Here is a 25615-nt window from a genome sequence, read left to right on the forward strand (position 1 = left end):
CAGTCTTGCTACAGGAAGCCCCATCCTGCATGGATGGATAGATGGATGAGTCTATAGATGGATGGATGGATGAACAGATGGATGAATGAATGGATGGATGGATGGATGGATGGATGGATAGATGGATGGGTCTATAGATAGATGGAACAATGAATGGATGGATGGATGAACAGATGGATGAATGAATGGATGGATGGATGGATGGATGGATGGAAAAATGAATGGATGGATGGATGGGTGGGTCTATAGATAGATGAAAGAATGAATGGATGGATGGATGGGTGGGTCTATAGATGGATGGATGGATAGATAGATGGATGGGTCTATAGATAGATGGAAGAATGAATGGATGGATGGATGGGTGGGTCTATAGATGGATGGATGGATAAATGGGTGGGTCTATAGATGGATGGATGGATGGATGATGGATGGATGGATGGATGAGTCTATAGATGGATGGATGGATGGATGGATGGATGATGGATGGATGGATGAGTCTATAGATGGATGGATGGATGGATGGATGGATGATGGATGGATGGATGAGTCTATAGATGGATGGATGGATGGATGGATGATGGATGGATGGATGAGTCTATAGATGGATGGATGGATGGATGGATGATGGATGGATGGATGAGTCTATAGATGGATGGATTAATGGATGGATGGATAGATGGATGGATGGATGGATGATGGATGGATGATGGATGGATAGATGATGGATGTGCGGATGGATAGATGGAATTTTGTTTTAATTTATCGTGCCCCGCCCGTCATTTCAAAACCCATCATTCACCAATCCATCATGCAGAGTTTCATCATTCCTCCATTTATCTTCCACCCATAATGACCCCATCAAGAACCCATTCAATCACCAAACATCCACTCAACACGCATACACACACACACGCACACACGCACACACACACACACACTCATTCTTCTTGTCCGTCCCGCCTCAATATGCCTTCATTTCACGCCGTGTTAAGAGGATGAAAGTGTCGCGGGGTCACGGTCGCCCCGCAGCCAATCAACCGGTCACACTCTCCCCGATCGGCGTAGCAAAATAAGAGGCGAGGATTAATCCAACAAACGCTGCGGTCAACTCTGTAGTGGGCGGCGATGATCTCACGCACAATGAGGATGATGGGAAATCAGTCCTGCAAGGTGCCTTTCAGCTGCACCTGACGACACGTTAGAGTCTTTGTGTTGAAGTTGCTGGATTTGATGTCAGGAATTTAAAATCTCGGACCTCGACTAAAACGTCGTTAGTGTTGAACTCTCGCTCTCTTCTTCAGATCACGGTGTTCCGGATGGGCTCGGAGGGACACCAGGACATCGACCTGGCCATCCTCACGGCTTTACTGAAAGGTATCGAGTGTCTGAAACCCCTTAAGTGACCCCTCTATGCCCTAAACAGGGTGATTAGAGAGAGTTTGGAATTACCATGAACCTCAGCGAGATCTTTTTTTTTGGGTTTGTTTCAGGTGCCAACGCTTCTGCTCCTGACCAGCTGAGCCTGGCGCTGGCCTGGAACCGGGTGGACATCGCCCGCAGCCAGATCTTCATCTACGGGCAGCAGTGGCCAGTAAGGAACCATCAAACACGTTTGGTGTTCTTTTAGGGCGGGGCTTCTAAATCTCACCCCATAATGATCTGAGGTTGATTATGATTTGTTTGATTCCTAGGTGGGATCTCTGGAGCAGGCCATGCTGGACGCCCTGGTGCTGGACCGAGTGGACTTTGTGAAGCTGCTGATTGAGAACGGTGTGAGCATGCACCGCTTCCTTACTCTCTCCAGGCTGGAGGAGCTCTACAACACGGTAACGCTCGTACTCTACTTGCTAGAGTCCGTGTCTTGGCGATTTTAGTGAGGTTGCACCATGCTTACTGTAAAACGTGGTGGTGGTAGCATCATGGTATTTGATTTCAGAGCTGGGACGGGGAAGGGGGGGTTCCTGAAGGGGGCGCCAAAGGTGCTACCGAAAGCATCGTTGTATTAAATGTTTTAAATTGACTACAAGTTAAAACGTTCAACCAGTAATACCAAGAATGGCCTGTAGATGGTGCACTGATATATTCATTTTTACAGTGATATTAGTGGGGGGGCTTTTATTCAGAAGGGAGGGATGTGACGGGTTGTGTAACGTATTTTGGAGCTAACTTTAACGTGTGTTTGTCTCGCCCATAACAGCGGCACGGACCCTCCAACACCCTGTATCACCTCGTCAGGGACGTGAAAAAGGTAAAACGCTTTGGCGCACCGTCGTATCGAGAGTTCGTGAGGGTGTCTGTGTGTCTGAGTGAGCACGTCTAAGTTTCAGGACAGTTTTAGAGCAGCGCCGTTAGCGTCGTCTTTTTATCCGTGGCCTCGTCTTGATAAGTTCAGTTCCCAGCAGTTATGGTGTCACTTAATTAGATGTCTTTTCTGTCTTCATTATTAAATTTTTTTTGCATATTTTACGTTTGGTTGCGTTTTGGACATGAGAAGATCTTCACAGTTCCTTCTTTCTGACTTTTGGCTCTTTCAAACCGAACTGAAGTCTCGCTGGTCTGTCGTGGAAGAATACGATTACAGATGACTGAATTGGAGGAATTGATTGGCATGATTGTGGGTTCTTACAGCAGTGGAATAGCTGAAGAACAAGGAACAGAACTATAGGCCTTACTTTATTCTGCTCTAGTCACATCACATCAGGTGTTGGACTTTGGAACCTCCATTCTGTGCTGACTGTTGTTTCCTATCTGCTAACAACAGCCTAACTTATCTCTTTACTTTAGACTCCCAGCCACATCTGAAGCACAATATAACTGAGGATGTAACGCACAAAACAGCATCATTATAATACTTAGGTCATGTTAAGCATAAAATCTAAGCCAGAGTGAGACATAGCCAAGTCCAGGACATGAAATACTTTTAGTACTACGGTCAATCTGCTACGACTACGTCTACTGTGCAGCAGTAAAACACGCTAGCACATCAGAGCTGACATTTCAAAGTCTTGGGTTCGAATCTCAGCTCTGCCTCTGGACAATAAGCTCATAACTGCTGCAATTACGACCTCTGCTGGCTGATTGATAGAGCTGCACTGAGACGGGGAATAATGGAGATCAGTGCTTGAATTTCTATATGAACCTGCCTCGTGCAGGTGAATAGAAGCGGCGGTACTGCACGTGTGTTGGGAGGGCGTGTTTTAATCATGGCCCTCATCGTTTGAGAGCATCAGGGAAAGCCAAATGCGATACGGGAATTGGATACGTCTAAATTGGTAAGAAAATATAATACATTACAAAACAGCTCATATACCATGAAAGGTAAGTGGTGACTGCTTTTTTTTTAGCGCACGCTAAATATTTTTTGACCATTGTACGGGTCAGAACAGGTTGTGTGGTGTGTCAGCTGTCAAATCCCTCCGTGCAATTTTGACTCACTTACCTTGTGTGTTCTTTCCAAGCAAGAATATCCAGGGTTCGGTTGGATCTACCTCAAGGTGAATCAGCCAGTCGCATCTCTTCGTAGTCCTAGCTAGTGCTACGTTAGCGTGTCCGTGCGTTCGTTTGTGTGTGGGTGGAGGGTCGGTGGGGGGAAAATATGGTTAATATGAGTCAATTCTGAACGTGTGAACTGTTTACTGCTTAGTCGCACGACGAGTAACGTCTTCGCCTACAGGGTAACCTGCCGCCCGACTACCGCATCAGCCTGATCGACATCGGATTGGTGATGGAATACCTGATGGGCGGAGCTTATCGCTGCAACTACACGCGGAAGAGGTTCCGAACCCTCTACCACAACCTGTTTGGCCCAAAAAGGGTACGTATGGAAGTATGAATGATGGTGGCTCATATTAAGGGATGAGGGAAGGGTAGGGACTACCGGTAGGGACAGTGATAGTCCAAAGCTGTACCCACTAGTCTATCAATCGAAAGGTTGAGGGTTTGAATCTTAGCTCTGCCACGCAGCCTCTGTTGAGCAAGGCCCCTAACCCTCTCGGCTCCAGGGGTGCCATTTAAATAATAAATAAAGGCATTCTATTCTACCGCTCTGGGCCGTGGCAACCCCAAAATATGGGGGCGTTTACGTCCTTGCCACTGCAACAGCTGTTTGTAGAGGAATCCATGACTGACTTGTCTAAAAATCCCAGCATTTTATCACCTCCGAGATGGATGGTCTCAGATGTGGACCTATCGATCGCTTACGAAGTCTAAACAGAATTATCATCACCCCCCCTTCCTCCAAAAGATGGCGAGTGGCTGTTTTCTCACATTTCTGCGCATCGATTGAGGCAGAATGGAACATCAGCAGTGTCAACAAATCTAAAAGCCCATGGATTTGTTTTCAAAATCTCTAAACCTCGGGGATAAAGGATGAAGAGATAAAGAGACTCAGAGTGGGGAAAAAATTATAAATAAATAAAAGAGTCCATCGATTCGTAGCTGCAGCGCCGGGGAGAACTGATATCTGATGTAGTCGGCATCGAAATCCGATCAGTGGAATCAGAAGGATTCAGGACCCGGAGTCGACGCGTTCTCAGGCGTGAATGCGCCGATGTTAAAGACGGTGCGAGGCAAGCAGCATTGAACTCTATGCAGTTTCAGGACAGTTTTAGAGCATTGCCGTTAGTGGCGTCTTTTTATCCGTAGCCTCGTCTTGCCGAGTTCAGTTCCCAGCAGTGATGGTGTCGCTTAATTAGATGTCTATTCTGTCTTCATTATTTAATTATTTTGCATATTTTACGTTTGGTTGCGTTTCGGACATGAGAAGATCTTCACAGTTCCTTCTTTCTGACTTTTGGCTCTTTCAAACTGAACTGAAGTCTCGCTGGTCTGTCGTGGAAGAATAAGATTACAGCTGACTGGATTGAAGAATTGATTGGCACGATTGTTGGTTCTTACAGCAGTGGACTAGCTGAAGAACAAGGAACAGAACTGTGGGTCTCCATTTATACTGCTCTAGTCACATCACATTTGGTGTTGGACTTTGGAACCTCCATTCTGTGCTGACTGTTGCTTCTTATCTGCTTACAACAGACCTGTTGCTTATCTCTGTACTTTAGACTCCCAGCCACACTTCAAAACAGCATTATTATAATACTTGGGTCATATTAAGCATTTTTGACCACTTTTAACACGGCTGGTCCTCGTCCTCGCCCGCGTACGGTACACGCCAACGGGGTGGTGAGGTTTTGCCTCAGTTAAATGTGCATCAATTGAATCATGTTCTGTCTCTAAATTTGTTTTTTTACTTTTATTTTTACAGCCCAAGGCTCTGAAGCTGCTCGGGATGGAGGTGAGTCGGGATTCCTTGCTGTATTCGAATGCAATAGTAATGCGTAAATAAAACAATACATGGCCAAAAGTATATGGACACCTCGTCTAATTGTTACGTTTAGGTATTTCAGACACTCATTGCTTACAAGCGTAGCCTAGTTGGTAGAGCTTTGGGCTATCAATCGGAAGACTGTGGCAGCCACTGTTGGGCCCTTGAGCAAGGCCCTCGACCCTTTCAGCTTCAGGGGTGCCAGGCAATGGTTGACCCTTGAGTTCTAACCCCAGCTGAAGAACAAGGAACTGTACTAAGATAGGATGTTGGAAATAAAAGCAGGGTTTTCATTGTTTTAGTAGTGATTGTGCAGCCTGGTAATAACCAGTACTGGTCCATTTTATACTGGTTTATTTACCGCCACGACAGGATGACATGCCAATCCGGCGAGGGCGCCAGAAGACCACCAAGAAGCGAGAAGAGGAGGTAGACATCGACCTGGACGACCCCGAGATCAACCACTTCCCCTTCCCCTTCCACGAGCTGATGGTGTGGGCAGTGCTGATGAAGAGGCAGAAGATGGCTCTGTTTTTCTGGCAGCACGGCGAGGAGGCCATGGCCAAGGCACTGGTGGCGTGCAAGCTGGCCAAGGCCATGGCGCACGAGGCCTCGGAGAACGACATGGTGGACGACATCTCGCAGGAGCTCAACCACAATTCCAGGTGCCAGGCTGGATTTACTGTACATTGTTGTTTGCAGGGTTGTCTAGAAAAAATATCCTTTCCCAGGGTGGTTTGTGTTTTAGCTTATCTTTTGGTAACGCCAAACTTATTGCTTGGTAACACCAATGTCATCCAGCTCCTTATCCACCGGTAACTGGAGTGTTAGTCTGTAACCTCGCCTCTCATCCGCCTCTCTCCCGCCTCTCTCAGGGAGTTCGGGCAGCTGGCGGTTGAGCTCCTGGACCAGTCCTACAAGCAGGACGAACAGATGGCCATGAAGCTGCTCACCTACGAGCTAAAGAACTGGAGCAATGCCACCTGCCTGCAGCTGGCCGTGGCCGCCAAGCACCGCGACTTCATTGCCCACACCTGCAGCCAGATGCTCCTGACCGACATGTGGATGGGACGGCTGCGCATGCGCAAGAACTCCGGCCTAAAGGTCAGACCGGGGGCGGCGCTACGGTCGGGCTTTTCATTAAAAGATGTTTCCGAATGTCGGGCGGCTCATTAGGAGCACACTGTCCGGTACCGGTGTAGCCTCGGGACGCCAAAATAAACAGACCAGAAGCTTGTGATTACTTGTTTGCGAAGTTAGTTCTGTTCACTAGGCTTTAAATTGTGAGATAATGAGGTTTTAATGACCACATTTACGCTACATTAGCATTTTTAGCCTCAAGCAAGTTCAGCGACTGCACAGACTTAATATAAACGTTTCGGAAGGGGTTCCATCACTCCGTCTCATTTCAAGTCAGGAAGGTTCATTGTTGTCATCAGATTGTCTCGGGTGGTGCCAGCGGTTAAACACGCTAGCAAACCAGAGCAGACATCTCAAAGTCACGAGTTCGACTCTAAGCTCCGCTACTGACAGGCTGGGCACCTATAAGGACAATGATCTGCTTGTCCGAAGGGTATCAATGCCGGAGGAGATTCCTACAGCAATGACGACTTCTGCTGGCTGGTCGATGGCGTCTGCGCATAGACACGGGATAATGGAGATCAGTGCCTCCATATGAGCTCGCTTTGTGCAGCAAGCAATTAGGCAACTAGATTGTCCCCTAATGCTAGCCACTATCTCCACCATCTTTGTGCCTTCTCCTCACCAGGTGATCCTCGGCCTTCTGCTGCCACCTTCCATCCTAAGCCTGGAGTTCAAGAACAAGGACGAGATGTCGTACATGCCCCAGGAGCAGGAGGCCTACCTTCAGGAGAAGGACTCGGACGAGGCCGACAAGCCGGCTAAGGACAAGGAAGAGGAGGACATGGAGTTCACCGTAAGAGCATACTGTGAGGCGCAGTACAACTCCGTGGTGAGAGCATCCACCTTAGCCCCGTTCGTTAGCCTGTAGTCCAGCACTCACTCTACACTCAACACAAAGTCCTGCCCCCTCAAATTTGGCCTTTCGGATCTGTGCCTCCGGCCCGGCCCCTGTTCCCTGCTGCTTCAACCTTTCTCCTCGTTGTCCTAGCAAAGACGTGTGGTCGTGGAGTTGTAGCGGGTCTCTGTGTCTATCCGCCCGTCGTCCGGTCTCTGGCTCTGTCTGTCCTTGTCCTCTCTCTGTTTTCCTTTTAGCGACGTGGCATCTGGAGTACGGTACTGTCACCCACAGCTGCTTGTTCCTTCCTTGTTTATGCAGCCCTGCCATTTCCGCACACGATACGCCGATGGTTCCTCATCGCATCCGGTTTGCTGTGCGCACAGCTGAAAACCGTTTGTGCAAACTTCCATGCAGAACGTATTCACACAGGTTGCACAATTTCATACACATCTAGTCAGCTCCAGAATTACCGGCATCCTTACATTCAGGACTTTAGGCTTCTCCAGAACCCTAAGACTCCCAGCTTCTCTCTGTTGGGCTCTTGTTTCAATAATCCTAGCAGGGTTTCCTGGCCTTCTAAGAAAAGCATCCCCAAAACATTATAGATCACCCACCATCGTACAGGTCTGGATTAGATCCGCATACCTGACACAGTTCTTCCGCTGGGTGCCCTACCTGGCACAACCCTTACAATGGCTAGGCTGTTCTGCCTTACCCTTGAGACATAGTCAATTGTGTCTTTGTAGACACTTGATGGCCAATTGCACCACTGAGATTTGAGCCCTTGATCTCAGCGCTAGTGGGCCACCCAAGCACCCTTATCTTTGTATAACAAAAAACCCACCCTGTGTCTGTAGTCCAGAATTTCAAGGTTATAGTACTAGTGTTCTTCCACAATGACATTTACCAAAGGGTGCCAGTTATTCTTGAGCTGACTGTATCTGCCATCTGATGTCTTTTTTTGGTAGTGATGGGCACAAAAAGTACTCAACATTTACTGTACTGACAAAAAAAAATTACAAAAACGTCCAAGTATTTGTGTTCTTACACCAATTGGCTCCAGCTATATGGATATTCATTTGTGCTCCTCACACGGGGCACCAAAATGTAAGGACTATATTTCAGTATGTACGCTTGAGATGATGCTACGTGACCCGGGTAAAGAGGGTAATCACTTACTGATTAGATGATTAGAATCAGTAAGACTTGTTAAACACTCGTGCTCATCACTACCTTCTCGCCATGACTGCATCTGATCAACAGGTCAGCACAAATGACTCATGGGTAACGAAGTACAGAGACGTGATGAGGGACTTCATTGCCCAGTGTTTACCTTCACTTTACTGTCACTTTACCTTCACTTTACTGTCACTTGCCACTATGAATCTGTTACAGATTTGTAAGCTTATAAGTCAAGTTTAAAACATTGTATTGCAATTTTAACGTCCTGCACTGATGGTGACGGAATCATGGGAATATCAACCTGTTTTCAGGCGCAACACCAGCAAAAGTGTGTGGCCAACATCAGTATCTTAACCAAAGTGGCTGACCATTGAACAAGGTGACCAACCAGCATAAAGAGCTTCACCAAGGTGGTCAACTATCAAAACTGCTTCCCCAAGGTGGCCAACCATCATAACTAGCATTCCCAACTTGTTCAGCTACCAAAACTAGCTTTCCCAAGGTGGCCAACCATCAGACCTAGCATTACTTAGGTGACTGACCATTATAACTAACTTCCCAAGGTGACTGACCATTACTTTCCCAAAGTGGTTGACCATCAACACTTGCTTTCCCAAGGTGACTGACCATTAGAACTAGCTTCCCCAAGGTGGTCAACTATCAAACCTAGCATTCCAAAGGTGGCTGACCATTATAAATACTTTCCCAAGGTGGCAACCATCAATACTATCTTAACCAAGTGGTTGACCATTATATCCAGTTTGAACAAGGTGACCAACCAGCATAAAGAGCTTTTCCAAGGTGGTCGACCATCATGACTAGCTTCCCCAAGGTGTTCGACAATAAAAACAAACTTCCCAAGGTGACTGACCATTATAAATACTTTCCCAAATTGGTTGACCAAGGTGACTGACCATTAGAACTAGCTTCCCCAAGGTGGTCAATCATCAAAACTTGCTTTCCCAAGGTGGTCGACCATTAGAACTATCTTAACCAAGTGGTTGACCATTATATCCAGTTTGAACAAGGTGACCAACCAGCATAAAGAGCTTGTTTTTATTGGCTCAGTTGACTGAATCAAGAACTGAAAATGAAAGAATTGCAATACAATTAAGACACGACGTCCAAGAGTGAACCATGTTGTCCATCACTATCAGCCGCACTCTGGACTTTATGATGTGTTTCTCTGAAACATGAAAATCACAGTTTCATCAAAACGGTCACATGTTCCACCTGCCTGAGTTCTCAGAATTGTTGGGACATTTTCTTAATCTGCCTTGGACAATTCTGAGTAAAACCATCGTTTTGTTTCTCGCCAGATATAAAATCGTCTCTGTTTTTTGTCTGTCCCTCTGCCGTTCCCTTCCTCGGGTTTCTCAGGCTATGTTGGGGAATGTGAGCTCGGAAGTGTCTCGAAAGAAGGAAGTGGAGGAGGCCCAGAATCGTCATCGCCTGATTCCAGTCGGCCGCAAGATCTACGAGTTTTACAACGCCCCCATCGTCAAGTTTTGGTTCCACACGGTAGGAGACGTGTTACTAGCAAGAAAGGAACGAAGAAAGATAGGAAAGGGAGAAAGGTTAGGAAGGTAGAAAGAAGGGAAGGAATGTAGGAAGGAAGGAAGAAAGATAGGAAGGAAAATAGGAAAGGGAGAAAGGTTAGGAAGGTAGAAAGAAGGGAATATATGAAGGAAGGAAGGAAGGAAGGAATATAGGAAGGAAGGAAGATAGGAAGGAAGGAAGACAGGAAGGAAGATAGGAAGGAAGATAGGAAGGAAGGAAGGAAGACAGGAAAGAAGATAGGAAGGAAGGAAGACAGGAAGGAAGATAGGAAGGAAGGAAGGAAGGAAGGTAGATAGAAAGGAAGATAGAAAAGAAGGAAGAAATAAAGGAAGGAAGGAAGAAAGATAGGTTAGAAAGATAGGAAGATATAAAGTTAGGAAGGAAGGAATGAAGCAAGTAATGAAGGAAGATAGGAGGGACAGAAGATAGGAAGGAGGGAAGAAAGGAAAAAAGATAGGAAGATAGGAAAGAAGAAAGGAAGGAAAATATTAAAGGAAGAATAGAATAAGGAAGGAAGGCTAAACAAAAAGGAGACAAAAGGAGTCGAGGAAAAAGAAAGGAAGAAAAAAGGACAAAAGAAATGAAAAGAATAAAATGAAACAGAAATAAAATAAAATAAAATAAAAGAGGAAGAAAGAAGCTGTGAGGAAGAAAAATGGAGACCCAGCATTCACCACATTTATCTCTCAGTATTTACTGTGGTGCAGGAGGAAGTGTTGAGTGTCGCGTCCCGCTGGCTCGCAGGCTGGAGCAGAATTCTATCTGTGCTTTGCTCTTCACTCTGTACGTTACGACTGCGCTCACGATGCAGATAAATTCAGCACTTTGCTCATGGCTCGGTGTGAGACGAACCACACGAGCCCCACAGGCTTCATCACACTCGCATCAACACGCCGCCGCCGCTGCTGCAGAGGAAGTGCAGCGTGATGTAGATCATTTACAACCAGCACAATTACAGCGGGCTGAGCATCGAACCGCCTGATTCTTCTGTTCTTACAAAACTCCTTTCTGCAGAAGAGTTTTATTATTTCTGCTGCTGTTGTAGGGACACGTGCGTCTTACGTCGCGGCTCTGACAGGTCTCAGTGCAGTAGTGGGAGGAAAAAACGTGGAACTGGTGCTTCATACAGCAGGTTTATGTTCTGTCACCAAAACTGTCACGTAGACGTCAAGGAAGGAAGGAAAGTAAAGTGGAAACAAAAGTATGAATAAATAACAGAGCGATTACGTTATAATAATAATAATAATATTGGTAATAATAATGATAATAATATTGGTAATAATAATAATAATAATATTGGTAATAATAATAATAATAATAATAATAATATTGGTAATAATAATGATAATAATATTGGTAATAATAATAATAATATAATAATAATAATAATAATATAATAATAATAATAATAATAATAATAATAATGATATTAAAATATTTAAAACATTAATATTTATTTATTTATTTTTTATTAATATAAAATTCATAATAATTATTATTATTACTAGTAGTAGTAGGATTATTTTTACTATTATTATTATTATTATTACAATTATTATTATTATTATTATTATTACAATTATTATTATTATTATTAATATTATTGTTATTATTTTGTTTTACTATTATTATTATTATATTATTATTATTATTATTATTATTACTATTGTTATTATTATTATTATTATGTAATAGAACACAAAAAGAACAAATCTGAGTTATTTCTAATAAAACAGATGTTGCTGGTTTCTCCTCAGATGGCCTACGTGGGCTACCTGATGCTCTTCAACTACATCGTGCTGGTGAAGATGGACCTGTGGCCCTCACCTCAGGAGTGGATCGTCATCGCCTACATCTTCACCAACGGCATCGAGAAGATGAGGGAGGTGAGCTTTTACTTTGCTTTCAAATGAGCTGAATTTCTCACAACTGGAAGAGGAAAGGACCTTCCCTAAACTGTTGCTGTAAAGTTGGAAGAATTTAGAACTGATTTATTACACCTGTTTGTAATTCTTGGGGCTGAAACTCCACATAAATTCAGTAACTATAAGGAACGTCCGAATACTTTTGTCCGTATAGCGTAGGCAGACTTTGCCTGTTTATAATAACGACTGTAGTTCACTGTAGCTCTGCACACACACACGCACACACACACGCACACACACACACAGTGCAGAGAGCATAAATATAAATAAAGAAATGCTAATTTATGCAGCAGCAGCAGCAGCTCGTTCTCAGGATTTATTTTTGCCCTCTGAGATCCAATCAGGAGCGTTTATATTGGGTTTATACTGGGTTTACACTGGGTTTATACTGGGTTTATACTGGGCTGCGTTTGCCCTGCAGTGAAAAGGTCCTTGTAGCAAACAAAAGCTTTAGCAATCAGTATTAAATCAGCGCTTCTTTATAAGCTCATAATGACTTTTTGTGTCCTCGTGAATGTTCTCGTGCCGATTATTAAACCCCCTTTTTTTTGGCGTAGCTGTTTTTAAACGATGCCTGAAGATCCCGAGTGTTTTGAAGAATCTGATTTTAATGTAGCGCCTGATTGGCTGTGCTTGGTGCGCGTATTTATTCCTTCCTTCTGCTTTAAGACACCTTTTTTATTACACCTTTATTACACCTTTACTGGGGCACAGCACAGAAACCGATCATTAAAGATCATTAAACTTTAATTATAGGGCACCCAGGTCTGAGTTTGAATTTCAGTTTGGCGCCCCCTATCAGACACAATCGGCCGCTAGTCTGCTGGGTGGGAAATGGTCAGTCTAAAATGTGGGCGGGGTCTTCAATGCTGTGTAAGGACCCTGGTTAGTATCCTGAGGCGCCTGTACAGAAGTGGAGATCAGCGTGTGACTCTCCATGCGCAAGACTGGCCTCATGTGTAAATCCACTGAAGTGTGGGCGAATAAGAAGGAGTCAGAAGGAACGTGTGTCAGGAAATAGACCCTCCTCGGGTGGCATTAGGGTCTCCAGCAGCGGAATGGTAACTGGCTAGGACTAAATTAGGAGAAAAAGAAAGAAAATGCAGAAATGAAATAGATTTTTTAGCATTGTGTGTGCTTAAACCATGTGACCTTAATAATGAGGAGCATGTCCTGGTCCATCACCCAAACACGAGCTGGTGGTCTCAGGTACGATGTGGAAGAACCCTATACAGCGAACAGCGAGTGCTGTCCATCAGCAGAACTTCTACAGTACGGCGTACTGGGATCTTCAAACCATCCTGACGTCGATGCTAAATCAAAGAACATCACGCCTCGGGTGACTTCAAAGGCTCCAGCAAGTGTTCAAATCCCATTTGGGGTTTTTAAATAGGACACCGGAAGCTCAGAGAGACGCTGAGCTCCCGAATATAAATCACACGATTGGTTCGGTTAACACACATCCTGCACGACTGTACGGTTACGCAACCACTTACAGATACTTCATCTATCACTGCACGTGTGACGTGTGTAAATGATATCGTTATTATTATTTATTCTTCTTCCTGCTGCTGTTCCAGGAGAAAAAAGGACGTTTAAAGAAACAGGAGAGAAGGAAGAGAGGGTGGATGAAAACAGAAGGAGAAAAAAATAATAAAGACTAAATAAAGAATAGAATAGAAAAAGATTAAATGGGTTAAATAGACGAAAAAATTTATCAAACAAAAATTTATGAAACAACATTTCAAGATTGCCAGGATGCAGATGGAAGGAATATAGAAAGAAAGGAAGATTGAAAAGAAGGGAGGAAGGAAGGAAAGAATAGAGGGAAGGAAGGAAGAAAAGAAGGAAGGAAGGAAAAATAATCAGCAAATAAACAAGATAACCAAAAAGGGAAAAAGAAGAAAATAAAAAAATAATAAAAACAGAGAAAATGTATTTAAAAGAAAGAAAGACGAGTTAAAAGAAAATAAAAATAAAGAAAATTTATTAAGGACAAAAGAAAAATAAAGAAAGTTGGAATTAATAAATAAAAGAAAAATAAAATAAATAAGGAAATAAAAAAGGAAAAAGTAGAGACAGAAAAGAAATAACAATGAAGGGATGTGAGAAAACGGCAGAAATTGATTGAAGGGGAAAAAAAGAAAAAGCAAAAAGGAAAGAAAAACTAAATAAAATCATCAGCAAATGAAAATGATCTTAAATAAAAAAGAAATAAAATAGGAAAATAATAGAATAACAAAAATAGAAAATGTATAGCAAAGAAAGAAAGACAGAAATGCATTAGCAAATAAAAAAGACAATAAAAAACAAGACAATAAATTCTTAAATAAAAAAGAAAGAAAATAATAAAATAACAAAAAATAGAAAATATGTAGCAAAAAACGAGGTTGGAATTAATAAATAAGAGGGAAAATGTGAGAAAAGAAAAATAGTAAAAGTAAAAAGAAAGGAAACAGTACAGAGAGGAAGAAAGAACAATGACAGGGTGGATAAAAACGGGGAAAAGGGAAAAATAAAGATAAATAATTCGCTCTGATCGTTTCTAGCAAGTATTTTGTCCTGTTATAGGTGATCATGGATGTTTCTGAGAAGTCTAATACCGCCCCTCAGTGGTCATGAAGCTGTAGTGCAACTACAATGCCTCGATGTCCTTGTGTAAATGAACACGCCGTTTATTTAAAGTTCTGCATTCATTTATTCATTTATTCCATCCCTGAACAGGCTGCCCGTCCATCTCAGGTTCCCTTTGTTTGTATTTTTTTTTACGATCTGACCGACCCGTGTTTAGATCCTGATGTCCGAGCCCGGTAAGCTGCTGCAGAAGGTGAAGGTGTGGCTGCAGGAGTACTGGAACATCACCGACCTCATGGCCATCCTCATCTTTTCCATCGGAATGGTGCTCCGCCTCCAGGAGCCGCCACTCATGAGCTACGGCCGGGTCATTTACTGCGTCAACATCATCTACTGGTACATCCGTCTGCTGGACATCTTCGGCGTGAACAAATACCTCGGGCCGTACGTCATGATGATCGGAAAGATGGTAAGAGCGTCGGCGTGACGACTGTCCCGGTACGGTGTAGCTTTACGAAGGTCTACTCCTCACACTCCTCTCTCTGCAGATGATTGACATGATGTATTTCGTGATCATCATGCTGGTGGTGCTCATGAGCTTCGGCGTGGCACGTCAGGCCATCCTGAACCCCAACGAGGACCCGTCCTGGATGCTGGCGCGCAACATATTCTTCATGCCGTACTGGATGATCTACGGCGAGGTTTTCGCCGACCAGATCGACCGTAAGCTTTCAGCCAGTCATAGTTTTAAAGATTCGCTTCATGAATTTCCCCCTTGTTTCCTCAATCTAGTCATATCCAATTCCCCAGACTGCTAGACTGTACCTAACACACACCGAGCGCTTCTTTTCACACACAGGGATCAGTATCGCGTACAGTCACGCACTGCTATCCGTTTTTCAGCATCTCTGTGCAGCGCCTCGACCAGCCAGCAGAGGCCGCAGTTGCACCAGCTGTCGGGAATTTTTTTGGCCTTCCCACCCTCAGACACAGCCAATCACTTTCTTGTAAACACCCTACCTGAAAAGCCTTGTTCAGGTGAAAAGAAGCGGTTGAAAAGAACTGGGTAATTAGATATGACTAGATTTGGAATAACAAATTAATCAAAAACAACCCTCAAAGTTACCAAAGCATTCGTTAAGTGAATAAAGCCTCAGAATTTATCGAGTAAACCAGCTGTTTACTTTGGTATTGACATTATGTGTGTATTTTTGTGTGTATACATATATTTATCTATATATATACCATTTGAGAGTTGTGTATGTGTCCGTATATTTATGCTCTTAGATGGACAGCCCAAAGACACGAGAGCTGAAATAACGCTGTGGTTTCTTGTTGCAGATGTGAATAGTAGGAAGCTACAGAACAGGCTGAATGAAAAACTCTGGCCGGTCGAAAATTATGTTCGAACCCAAGGAATCGGGCGTAACACGGGTCCATCCCATATAGGCAATTTCTGACACGCATTCTACACACCGACCGCCAATTATGTTAGACACGCATCCCTCACCAGGGCTGAGATCCACCGCCATGCCGTTCACTCCATCATCTCTCCTCAGTGACCATTTAATGACGTGAGTTTCCATGCCAGGGATTCTCATTCGCTCCCAGTTTGACCACACAGCAATCCGGTCATTCCAATTTCTGATTGATTGGCGTACGTAGAGAGCTACGCTTTACGGCCAAAAGTGTGTCCGTGTGTGGGAATTTGTGCCCATACAGTCAATAGATGACAGCATTTGTATGGCTGGGCACTGACGTTGGGTTGGTCAAGAAAGCCTCAGTTCAGCCTCATGTTCTAGTTCATTCCGAAGCTCTTGAGTAGGGGTTGAGGTCAGGGGGTCAGGTCTTTCTGTCTTTATAGGGGCATAACCATGCTGGTACAGGAAAGGCCCATCCCTAAACTGTTGCTGTTGGAAGTTGGAAGCTGGAAGCATGTCGTTTCAGTTATATAACAGATTTATGACACCTAGTTAACAACAGTTGTGGCTGAAACACATGAATTCAATAGTTAGAAGGGAGAACGGGTGTCCCAATACTTTTGACTATATAGTGTGTACCCAATACCAAGGGGTCCACCGGTCGCTGCAGGACTGACCAGTTAAATAAATAAAAATTTAGGCGCCCAGGTGGAACTCGGCGCTGCCACCGGTCGGCTGGGCGCCATCTAGCGGGCATAATCGGCAGTGCCTGCAGGGAGGGATGACCGGACTATGTGGGCTGGGTCTTCAAACGCTGTGTTAGGACCCTGATTAGCAGATAGAGATGCAAATAGGGTTCCGCTGAGGGCTGCGTGGGTCGGAGGAGGCGTCAGCAGCGATATACCCTCCTCGACTGCAATCAGGGATCCACCAGCAGCAGAAGACAGATTTACTACGGAAATGCATCAATAAAATGTAAAAAATAATAAAGAGTAGGGTAGTAGGGTAGTAGCTTGTAGCCAGTCACTTTAAGGTAGATTAGCCACATCTTTAGCGACTTTGTGCTAGCAATCTGCTCCTCCGCTCGGGCTGCAAGGGAAGCCGAAAGGTCCGATTGTGATTGTTCACCTCTGTCATGGAAACTCGATCACGCTGAACCCATCGTCACCCATCCGCGTCGAATGATTTCTGTAGCATTGTATGGTACGGCGGCTCTGTGAGACATGCAATGCTAACGCCGTTCATTGATCAGGCGAGCGATGCTAACATGAGTCCTCCACACATCCACAAACAAGCTCCCATCGTTCATCATCAAGACGTTTTTTCATGTGGTTCAGTTGTCAGAGTTTTTGGACAGATGAGAGTTAAATAAATAAACATATATAATATCTATATATTTATATAATCTGAACGCAAATTGGTGTTACTTCAGTTCTCTGACTTTGGGCTTCCAAGTGTGATTGACCTTGTTGATAGCACATCTCTTAGCGACCACGCTCTTGTTGAAACCTTCAGCAACTGAACCAACCCTTGTGAAAACAAACAGATGTCCAATGTATTCCTGATACATTGCTCACGGGCATCGTCGATGCGATCGCTGCACTTTTACACCTCGATATATTTCAAACATCGTCCAGATGTTTAAATATATGCCGGAATGCGATTGGACGTGGATGAACATGCTTTACGTCTCTTTACGCCGTTTGGTTTCTCGACGCCTGTCGCTCGTCAAGTGTTTCATGCCATTTAAGATGGGACAACTGGGGGTGGGTGGGGGGGTCATTTTTTGGGTTCATTTCCTTCAGTACACACGCGATGATGCCGACTAACGTCGTCTGTCTGTAGCACCGTGTGGGCAGAACATCACCACGGAGGACGGCGCCATCGTGCCCCTACCGCCGTGTAAGACCGGAGCTTGGATTGTGCCTGCTATCATGGCGTGCTACCTGCTGGTCGCCAACATCCTCCTGGTTAATCTGCTCATCGCAGTCTTTAAGTAAGGACGGCTAACACACACAGCTACACAGGATGCCAAAGGTTTACATAGTCTTGGTGTGAGGGACGTTTTCTGGCAGGCTGGAGATCTTTAGGAAGTTCCTATATTTTATTGAACCCTGTAGTGTGGTCTTCAAACGTCTCGCTATTGATTGATTATAGATTGACCCTAGACTTCTCTACAACACATGGAACAGTGGTATCTTGCCAAGGTCAGAAAGAAACCCCAAGTGAAAACAGGTCTTCAACAAAATAGGACCAAAACTGGAGCCTTAAAGGTCCGCTTTAGCTAGAGCAAGGGTTTCCATCCTCTACGGCAGCCTCTAAGCCCATGGTAATGATAGCTGGCTTGGCTGTAGACAGTCAACTATTGCTTCAGGGTTCTTATTTACAATTATTGACCAATCAGCCAAAACATTTGTTTAAATCACCCCCAAAACATTATGGCCAGACGACTGGGTTAAAGTATGAATCCTCCAAACAGCAAAGTGTGCTGACAGCCATAAAACCACCTCCTTGTTTCTACACTCACTGTCCATTTTATCAGCTCCACTTACCACATAGGAGCACTTTGTAGTTCTACAATTACTGACTGTAGTCCATCTGTTTCTCTACATACTTATTTAACCTGCTTACATGCTGTTCTTCAATGGTCAGGACCACCACAGAGCAGGTATTATTTAGGTGGTGGATCATTCTCAGCACTGCAGTGACACTGACATGGTGGTGGTGTGTTAGTGTGTGTTGTGCTGGTATGAGTGGATCAGTCACCGTGTCCACTCACTGTCCACTCTATTAGACCCTCCTACCTAGTCGGTCCACCTTGTAGATGTAAAGTCAGAGACGATCGCTCATCTATTGCTGCTGTTTGAGTCAGTCATCTTCTAGACCTTCATCAGTGGTCACAGGACGCTGCCCACGGGGTGCTGTTGGCTGGATATTTTTGGTTGGTGGACTATTCTCAGTCCAGCAGTGACAGTGAGGTGTTTTAAAAACTCCAGCAGCGCTGCTGTGTCTGATCCACTCATACCAGCACAACACACACTAACACGCCACCACCATGTCAGTGTCACTGCAGTGCTGAGAATCATCTACCACCTAAATAATACCTGCTCTGTGGTGGTCCTGTGGGGGTTCTGACCATTGAAGAACAGCATGAAAGGGGGTAAAAAAGCATGTAGAGAAACAGATGGACTACAGTCAGTAATTGTAGAACTACAAAGTGCTTCTATATGGTAAGTGGAGCTGATAAAATGGACAGTGAGTGTACAGTGGTCCATGAATCGCCAACCGGTTGTTGGATGGCCAAGATTCTTTGATGCCAAAGGACACAGACCACGGTGTCTGGTATGGACCAACAGAAGGGCTACTATGGTATCCATGGTATCTCCATGGTCTATCATTGATAGCACCTACAGTTGGGCACACGGGCATTGGAACTGGACATAAAAGCAGCGGAAGATGGTAGACCGGTCCAACGAATGGTTGTCCTAATGTTTTGGCTCATTGGTGTATATTTTTAACCCCAGTAGATTGAGAGAACTCAAATTTCTGAAGGAATCTCCTCCAAGTTCTTGTAAGCCTTTGACTGTGGAAGTCTTTGAATCTTGTGTCTTTGGGGTGACCAGTATATCGTTCGTAAGATCGTCTTCTTTCCTCAGCAACACGTTCTTCGAGGTGAAGTCCATCTCCAACCAGGTGTGGAAGTTTCAGCGCTACCAGCTGATCATGACCTTTCACGAGCGCCCTGTCCTCCCTCCTCCTCTCATCATCTTCAGTCACATGACCATGGTCCTGAAGCATCTGTGCTGCCGCTGGAGAAAGCACGACGACGACGAGCGGGACTTCGGGTTGAGTGAGTGACCCTCTATCACACCCTGGTTTGATTTACTCCTAACCGCTAAGCTGCTGCTGACTCTTCTCCTCTGATCTCCTCAGAGCTCTTCATCACAGAGGACGAGCTGAAGAAGGTCCACGACTTTGAGGAGCAGTGCATAGAGGAATATTTTCGGGAGAAAGACGATCGCTTCAACTCCTCCAACGACGAGAGGATCCGAGTCACGTCTGAAAGGTTCCCAGAACTTACACACAGGGCAGATGAACGGCGCTCAGGTGGCACGGCGGTATAAACACACGCTGGAACATCGGAGCTGGGATCTCGAATACGTCGTATCGAGTCTCGGCTCTGGCTGCCGGCTGGGCTGAGCGGCCACGTGAACGGCGATTGGCCTGTTGTTCATATAGGGGTGGGATTAAGCCGGATAGGCTCTCTCTCATAACTAATGCAACTACGACCTCTGCTGGCTGACTGATCCGCCTGCACAGAGACGGGAAAAGAGTGCTGATCAGGGTGTGTCTCTCCGTACACAGTTCTGATCCGCATTGCACTCGTCAAAGTGTAGGTGATAAGTTGCCAGTGGTGCTGCGTAATCCTTGGGGTACTTAGGGGTTAGGGAGATCCCAATGTCGATGGATGACACACTGAGCGGTGCTGGGAACTAAATTCTAATCTCTTGCTCTCACCAGGGTGGAGAACATGGCGATGCGGCTGGAGGAGGTCAACGAGCGCGAGCACTTCATGAAGGCCTCCCTGCAGACGGTGGACATACGCCTGGCGCAGATGGAGGAACTCATCGCTCGCATGGCCGCGGCCCTGGAGCGGGTGGCGGGTGTGGATCGGGCGGAGGTGCACAAGGCCTGCTCGAGGACGTCCTCGGACTGCACCGACACCAACTACATCCTGCGTCAGAGCAGCTTCAACAGCCAGGAGGGCAACACCTACAGGCTGCAGGAGTCTATGGAGCAGGGTGGGGATGAATCTATTTCCCCGACCTCGCCAACCACGCTGGCGCCCAGGGTGCGAAGCCATTCCTTTTACATGGGGCATTCGTTCCGGGACAAATGTGGACCAGACAGGGCGGAGGTGTTCTTTAAAGAGCGCTCGCTAAGCCTGCATCGAGCCAACAGCTCGCAGTCGGTGGCTTCCGGAGCTGGCACCAAAGAATCCAAGCCCGCCCCTTTGAACACTCTGTCCGTACAGCAGCAGCACCGACCGTCATCTTGCATCGATATTTATGTGTCCGCGTCGGAGGAGGCGCCACCCCAGGAGAGCTTCTTGGAAGCCGTCCCAATGACGAGGACGGTTGCACGAGACTCCTCCCTTCATTCGGAGATCATGGAGGCGGTGCTGACTGGCGAAAGACATCCTGACGGCAGCGTCTTGTTTGAGGACAGTGCTTCCGCCGATCTGTCAATGTGCACCGCCCACCTGCCCCCAGACACCCTGCCCCACTGGGACACAGAGGCGTCTCCGCCCCTATCGGCGGGAATCCTGGAGCGCTCCAAGAGCAGTCGCTTTTTATCTGCGGCCGCGCCCCTTTTCCTGGACGAGCCGCCAATAGTCAAGTCCCACAGCCTGATGTTCACGCCGCGCACTTACTACGGCGGCGTCGGCATGCAAGTGAAGGCGGCCGAATACACCAGCATCACGGACTGCATCGACACGCGCTGCGTCTCCGCGCCGTACCCGGTGCCCGAGCGCTCGGACTCGCCCGGCGGCTCGTTCACCTTCGAAAAGCCTCAGGATTTGTGTGTCTCCCACCCGGAACGTGATGCCGAGTTGAGCCACGTGGAGTCCGACCCCGAGGACGCTGCGCCCGACGCAAGCAAGCCCTCTTCCAGCGGAGGGGGCGGTATGGGGGTGGATTTGGCCCTGGGTTTGACCCTGGGCCCTTTCTACTCTCCGATGTCCAGACTGGAACGAGCCAACAGCTGCTCTTCGTCGGAGGATTCGCATTCCAACGTATACGCCCGAAAGAGCTTCTCAATCAGCGAGCGCATGGACAAGGGGCGCGGCAGGAACCCTTTCCAGAGGAGTAAGTCCGGTGCCAGGCCCGACACCAAGACGGACGCGCTCTCCTTGAGGCACCTAGCCAAGCCGTCGGCCTTCCAGAGCTTCGACGGCAAGCGCAACTACACGTGATGTTAGATGTGGCTCAGAGGAGAGGGTGCATGACGTCGTAGATCTGCAGTAGTCAGCGTAGGATGGAACAGGATCCTTCAAATGTCATTCGATGTCCAAAGACACATTCGAGCCGTTAGTACCGTCATGGTTAGCAGAATAGGGCACTTTGACAGCTTAGTACAGAGCTGGAATTTAATGGTGACGTCTAATGTTTGTCCATTCTGTGGGTTTGGGGGTAGGGATTAGAAATGGGGGAGCATGTACCAAGAATGAAAAACGAACTCACAGTGTATTGTCTGCTGAGATTAAGTGCATTCTCCCTCTCTGGTAGGCTAGCAAACGATGTTTTAAACAAATGAAATCCCCGTATTAATATGTTGGTCTTTTTGATTTGCACCAGTCATGTCATGCCATAGTCGTAACTACGCAGAGTCGATGTCTTAAACCCAAATCAAACTTAAAGGGAAATATTTTTAAGAGTAAGACGTGTGTATATAGTCATTTTTATGTACCTTGTACACGAAGACAGACATGCGTAGACGTGCTTTATTGTTTATATAAATGCACATATATTTTCACAGATGTCTATTATAGACTAGAGGAAGATTTTATCATGGGAACACACATTTTATTCAATCATTGAGGCACCCGCGTTTAGAAACGACCCGAAGGTCTCACACCAGCAGCGGAAAAGCTGTTATTCCAACCAAGCCGAACCTTCACCAGATTCCGCCCAACGATGCCTCGAGGACTAAACCCGGGCGATGGAACGGAGGTGGAACCTGGCAGAGCTTCTGCTTGGTGGCAATGATCAGCCCTTCCTATAGGTGGATTCTAAATGGTGACTTCTACATAGATGCAGGTCCAATCAATTAATCAATCAATCAATCATCTGGCAATCAGCGCCGTCGACGCCCAGGTGGCACAGTGGGATATTCCGCTAGCACACCAGCACCGAGTTTCTGAACTCCACGGTTCGAGACCGGCTGGGCGCCATCTGATGGCATAATTGGCAACCGTATCTGCAGGTGTGGGTGGGTAGGTCTTCATACGCTGTGTAAGGACCCCGATTGGCGGAAGAGACGCCCGTGCAGGGCCGTGCACATGTCGGAAGAGGCGTGTACACCGACGTGCTCTCCTCGGATGCAATCAGGTATCCCTCAGCAGCAGAAGACAAAATTGAGTGCTCTAAATCGGGAGGAAAACGAGAAGAGAGAGAAGAACGTCGTAATCAGTCGATGGCGTTTTTGTTTCCAGTGCCAACCTGATTGATGTCGACTTGCTATGCAAGAGGCCGGGGCAGTATGGGACAGGGGGCGGGTTCTTATGCACTTTAGAACATGTTGATTTCAGGTTCGCGTGTCTGATCCTACAATCTGATTGGTTTAACATTTTTATCATATATTTAAAATTCCATAATCGTCGTTCAGGCCATTTTGACGCATCATGACGTAAATACTTGGGTTTGAGAATGATTAATAATGATGATTTTTAATCAGACAATTATTTTTGATTAAGTGGATTTTAATTGCTTGTGGAAATTTGTTGTTGTTGTTGTTGTTGGAGCCACTTTTTACAGAACACAATCGGTCCAATACAATGAACACAGTCTGATTACACTCGTACAGGGAACGAGCCTAATGGCGGTCTGGGGATTTTGATGAAGCAGCAAATCTTGTAACTGTGGTGCTCGGGCGGCGCCGCCGTCTGGAATAGTGCCGCGCTATGGGCTTCACCCGATTGACAACCTGATCTCCGTGAGACTCCGACTCTGGCAGGTAACAAGAAGCAGCCAGCAACTTAATGGCAGTCTCGGAAGGGAGGGGGGAGTGTGGGTTAGGACTGGAGGTGTTACACTTTTAGGAATTGGGAAGGACTAGAACAGGACGGACCTGAGGGCGCCCAGGTGGCGCAGCGGGATACTCCGCTAGCGCACCAGCGCTGAGATTCTGAACTCCTCGGTTGGGCACCATTTAGCGAGCATAATGGGAAGAGACCCCGTATGACCAGCTCTCTCCCAAACACGGCCACTCGAGCGTCCATCATCACACGTTTTGATATAACTGTGACTGTATCGAGCAAAGGGGGCGTAAACTAGCGAAACTATGGTCTGAAAGCACAAAGGCAGCTTGGGAAATGTAGCAACTTATTGTAGCGTCTATAATAACACCCCACATCGGGGCGTTGTTCTGCCAGGGTACTATAGGTCACATCTAAGTCACTCCAACCTCTTTACCCTGTGGCAGGGTAGTTTGGCGTTAAGTTCTCCCCACACAAAGACGCCTAAGCTTACTTTAACGTATTAAATTATCTCCAAAATTATGAGTGCGTGAGCGCCAATGGTCCAACGTAGAAGCCCCCTATGCACCCGCATTGAGCAGGAAGGAGCCGAACAGGAGGGGAACGTCCGTGCCAAATCGACGACACAATGTAAAGTATTTTCTTAATATTTTTCCTACACCGTTGCATTCAGGGTCGTGAATCACACGCCCGGTTCTCCGCGTCCTCTTCCTCTTCTTGTCGCATCCGCAATAACAGCGTGGTTTTATCCGGAGGGGGCGTCGTTAATTTAGCGTCCCGAAAAATGCATGTCGTTCTTCCACGATGATGTTGAAAGACAACCGAGGGTGAGAAGAGTCTCGTCTCTCCGCTGTAGTGTTTGGATGCAAATACGAAGATGTATTCTGTCTTTTCCTCAATGTGAATAGGATGTTTGGCATGTATTATTATTACAAATAAATCAATATTTAATTGAATGGAATGTGTGTTCGCTTTCTTTTTCGACCGGTGTACGAGAAATGGTCACACCACTGATCAACCATAACATTACAACCACCTCCTTGTTTCTACACTCACTGTCCATTTTATCAGCTCCACTTACCATATAGAAGCACTTTGTAGTTCTACAATTACTGACTGTAGTCCATCTGTTTCTCTGCATGCTTTGTTAGCTCCTTTCACCCTGTTCTTCAATGGTCAGGACCCCCACAGAGCAGGTATTATTTAGGTGGTGGATCATTCTCAGCACTGCAGTGACACTGACATGGTGGTGGTGTGTTAGTGTGTGTTGTGCTGGTATGAGTGGATCAGACACCGTGTCCACTCACTGTCCACTCTATTAGACACTCCTACCTAGTCGGTCCACCTTGTAGATGTAAAGTCAGAGACGATCGCTCATCTATTGCTGCTGTTTGAGTCGGTCATCTTCTAGACCTTCATCAGTGGTCACAGGACGCTGCCCACGGGGCGCTGTTGGCTGGATATTTGTGGTTGGTGGACTATTCTCAGTCCAGCAGTGACAGTGAGGTGTTTAAAAACTCCAGAAGTGCTGCTGTGTCTGATCCACTCATACCAGCACAACACACACTAACACACCACCACCATGTCAGTGTCACTGCAGTGCTGAGAATCATCCACCACCTAAATAATACCTGCTCTGTGGGGGTCCTGACCATTGAAGAACAGCATGAAAGGGGGTAACAAAGCATGCAGAGAAACAGATGGACTACAGTCAGTAATTGTAGAACTACAAAGTGCTTCTATATGGTAAGTGGAGCTGATAAAATGAACAGTGAGTGTAGAAACAAGGAGGTGGTTTTAATGTTATGGGTGATCAGTGTAGAATAACTATAGATGGAGTTTTTTACTCTGCAATGAGACGCTGCTCCCACCTAGTGGTGATTGGAGACAACA

The 25615-nt window shown here is 46.0% G+C and overlaps 1 protein-coding gene across 4 annotated transcripts in view; it reads left to right on the forward strand.

Moving 5' to 3' along the window:
• The window catches only part of trpm3 (transient receptor potential cation channel, subfamily M, member 3), a 57209-nt gene extending 34814 nt beyond the window's left edge, over window positions 1-22395 (forward strand). For 2 of the 4 annotated variants that reach the window (XM_063018198.1, XM_063018199.1), the window contains exons 9-25: window positions 1302-1374; window positions 1491-1591; window positions 1692-1826; window positions 2198-2248; window positions 3674-3814; window positions 5261-5290; window positions 5693-5985; window positions 6196-6424; window positions 7089-7256; window positions 9864-10004; window positions 11801-11929; window positions 14760-15011; window positions 15091-15265; window positions 17809-17959; window positions 19620-19813; window positions 19897-20029; window positions 20485-22395. In XM_063018198.1, the coding sequence (XP_062874268.1) occupies window positions 1302-1374; window positions 1491-1591; window positions 1692-1826; window positions 2198-2248; window positions 3674-3814; window positions 5261-5290; window positions 5693-5985; window positions 6196-6424; window positions 7089-7256; window positions 9864-10004; window positions 11801-11929; window positions 14760-15011; window positions 15091-15265; window positions 17809-17959; window positions 19620-19813; window positions 19897-20029; window positions 20485-21940 (3852 nt within the window). In that variant the 3' untranslated portion in view covers window positions 21941-22395. Of the gene's footprint in view, window positions 1-1301; window positions 1375-1490; window positions 1592-1691; window positions 1827-2197; window positions 2249-3673; window positions 3815-5260; window positions 5291-5692; window positions 5986-6195; window positions 6425-7088; window positions 7293-9863; window positions 10333-11800; window positions 11930-14759; window positions 15012-15090; window positions 15266-15883; window positions 15992-17808; window positions 17960-19619; window positions 19814-19896; window positions 20030-20484 lie in introns of those variants that run through there. The other 2 variants (XM_063018197.1, XM_063018195.1) reach the window with 2 other exon arrangements.
• Window positions 22396-25615: the final 3220 nt, after the last annotated feature.

This window comes from Trichomycterus rosablanca, chromosome 21 (genome assembly GCF_030014385.1).
Source record: "Trichomycterus rosablanca isolate fTriRos1 chromosome 21, fTriRos1.hap1, whole genome shotgun sequence".
Lineage (NCBI taxonomy): Eukaryota > Metazoa > Chordata > Actinopteri > Siluriformes > Trichomycteridae > Trichomycterus > Trichomycterus rosablanca.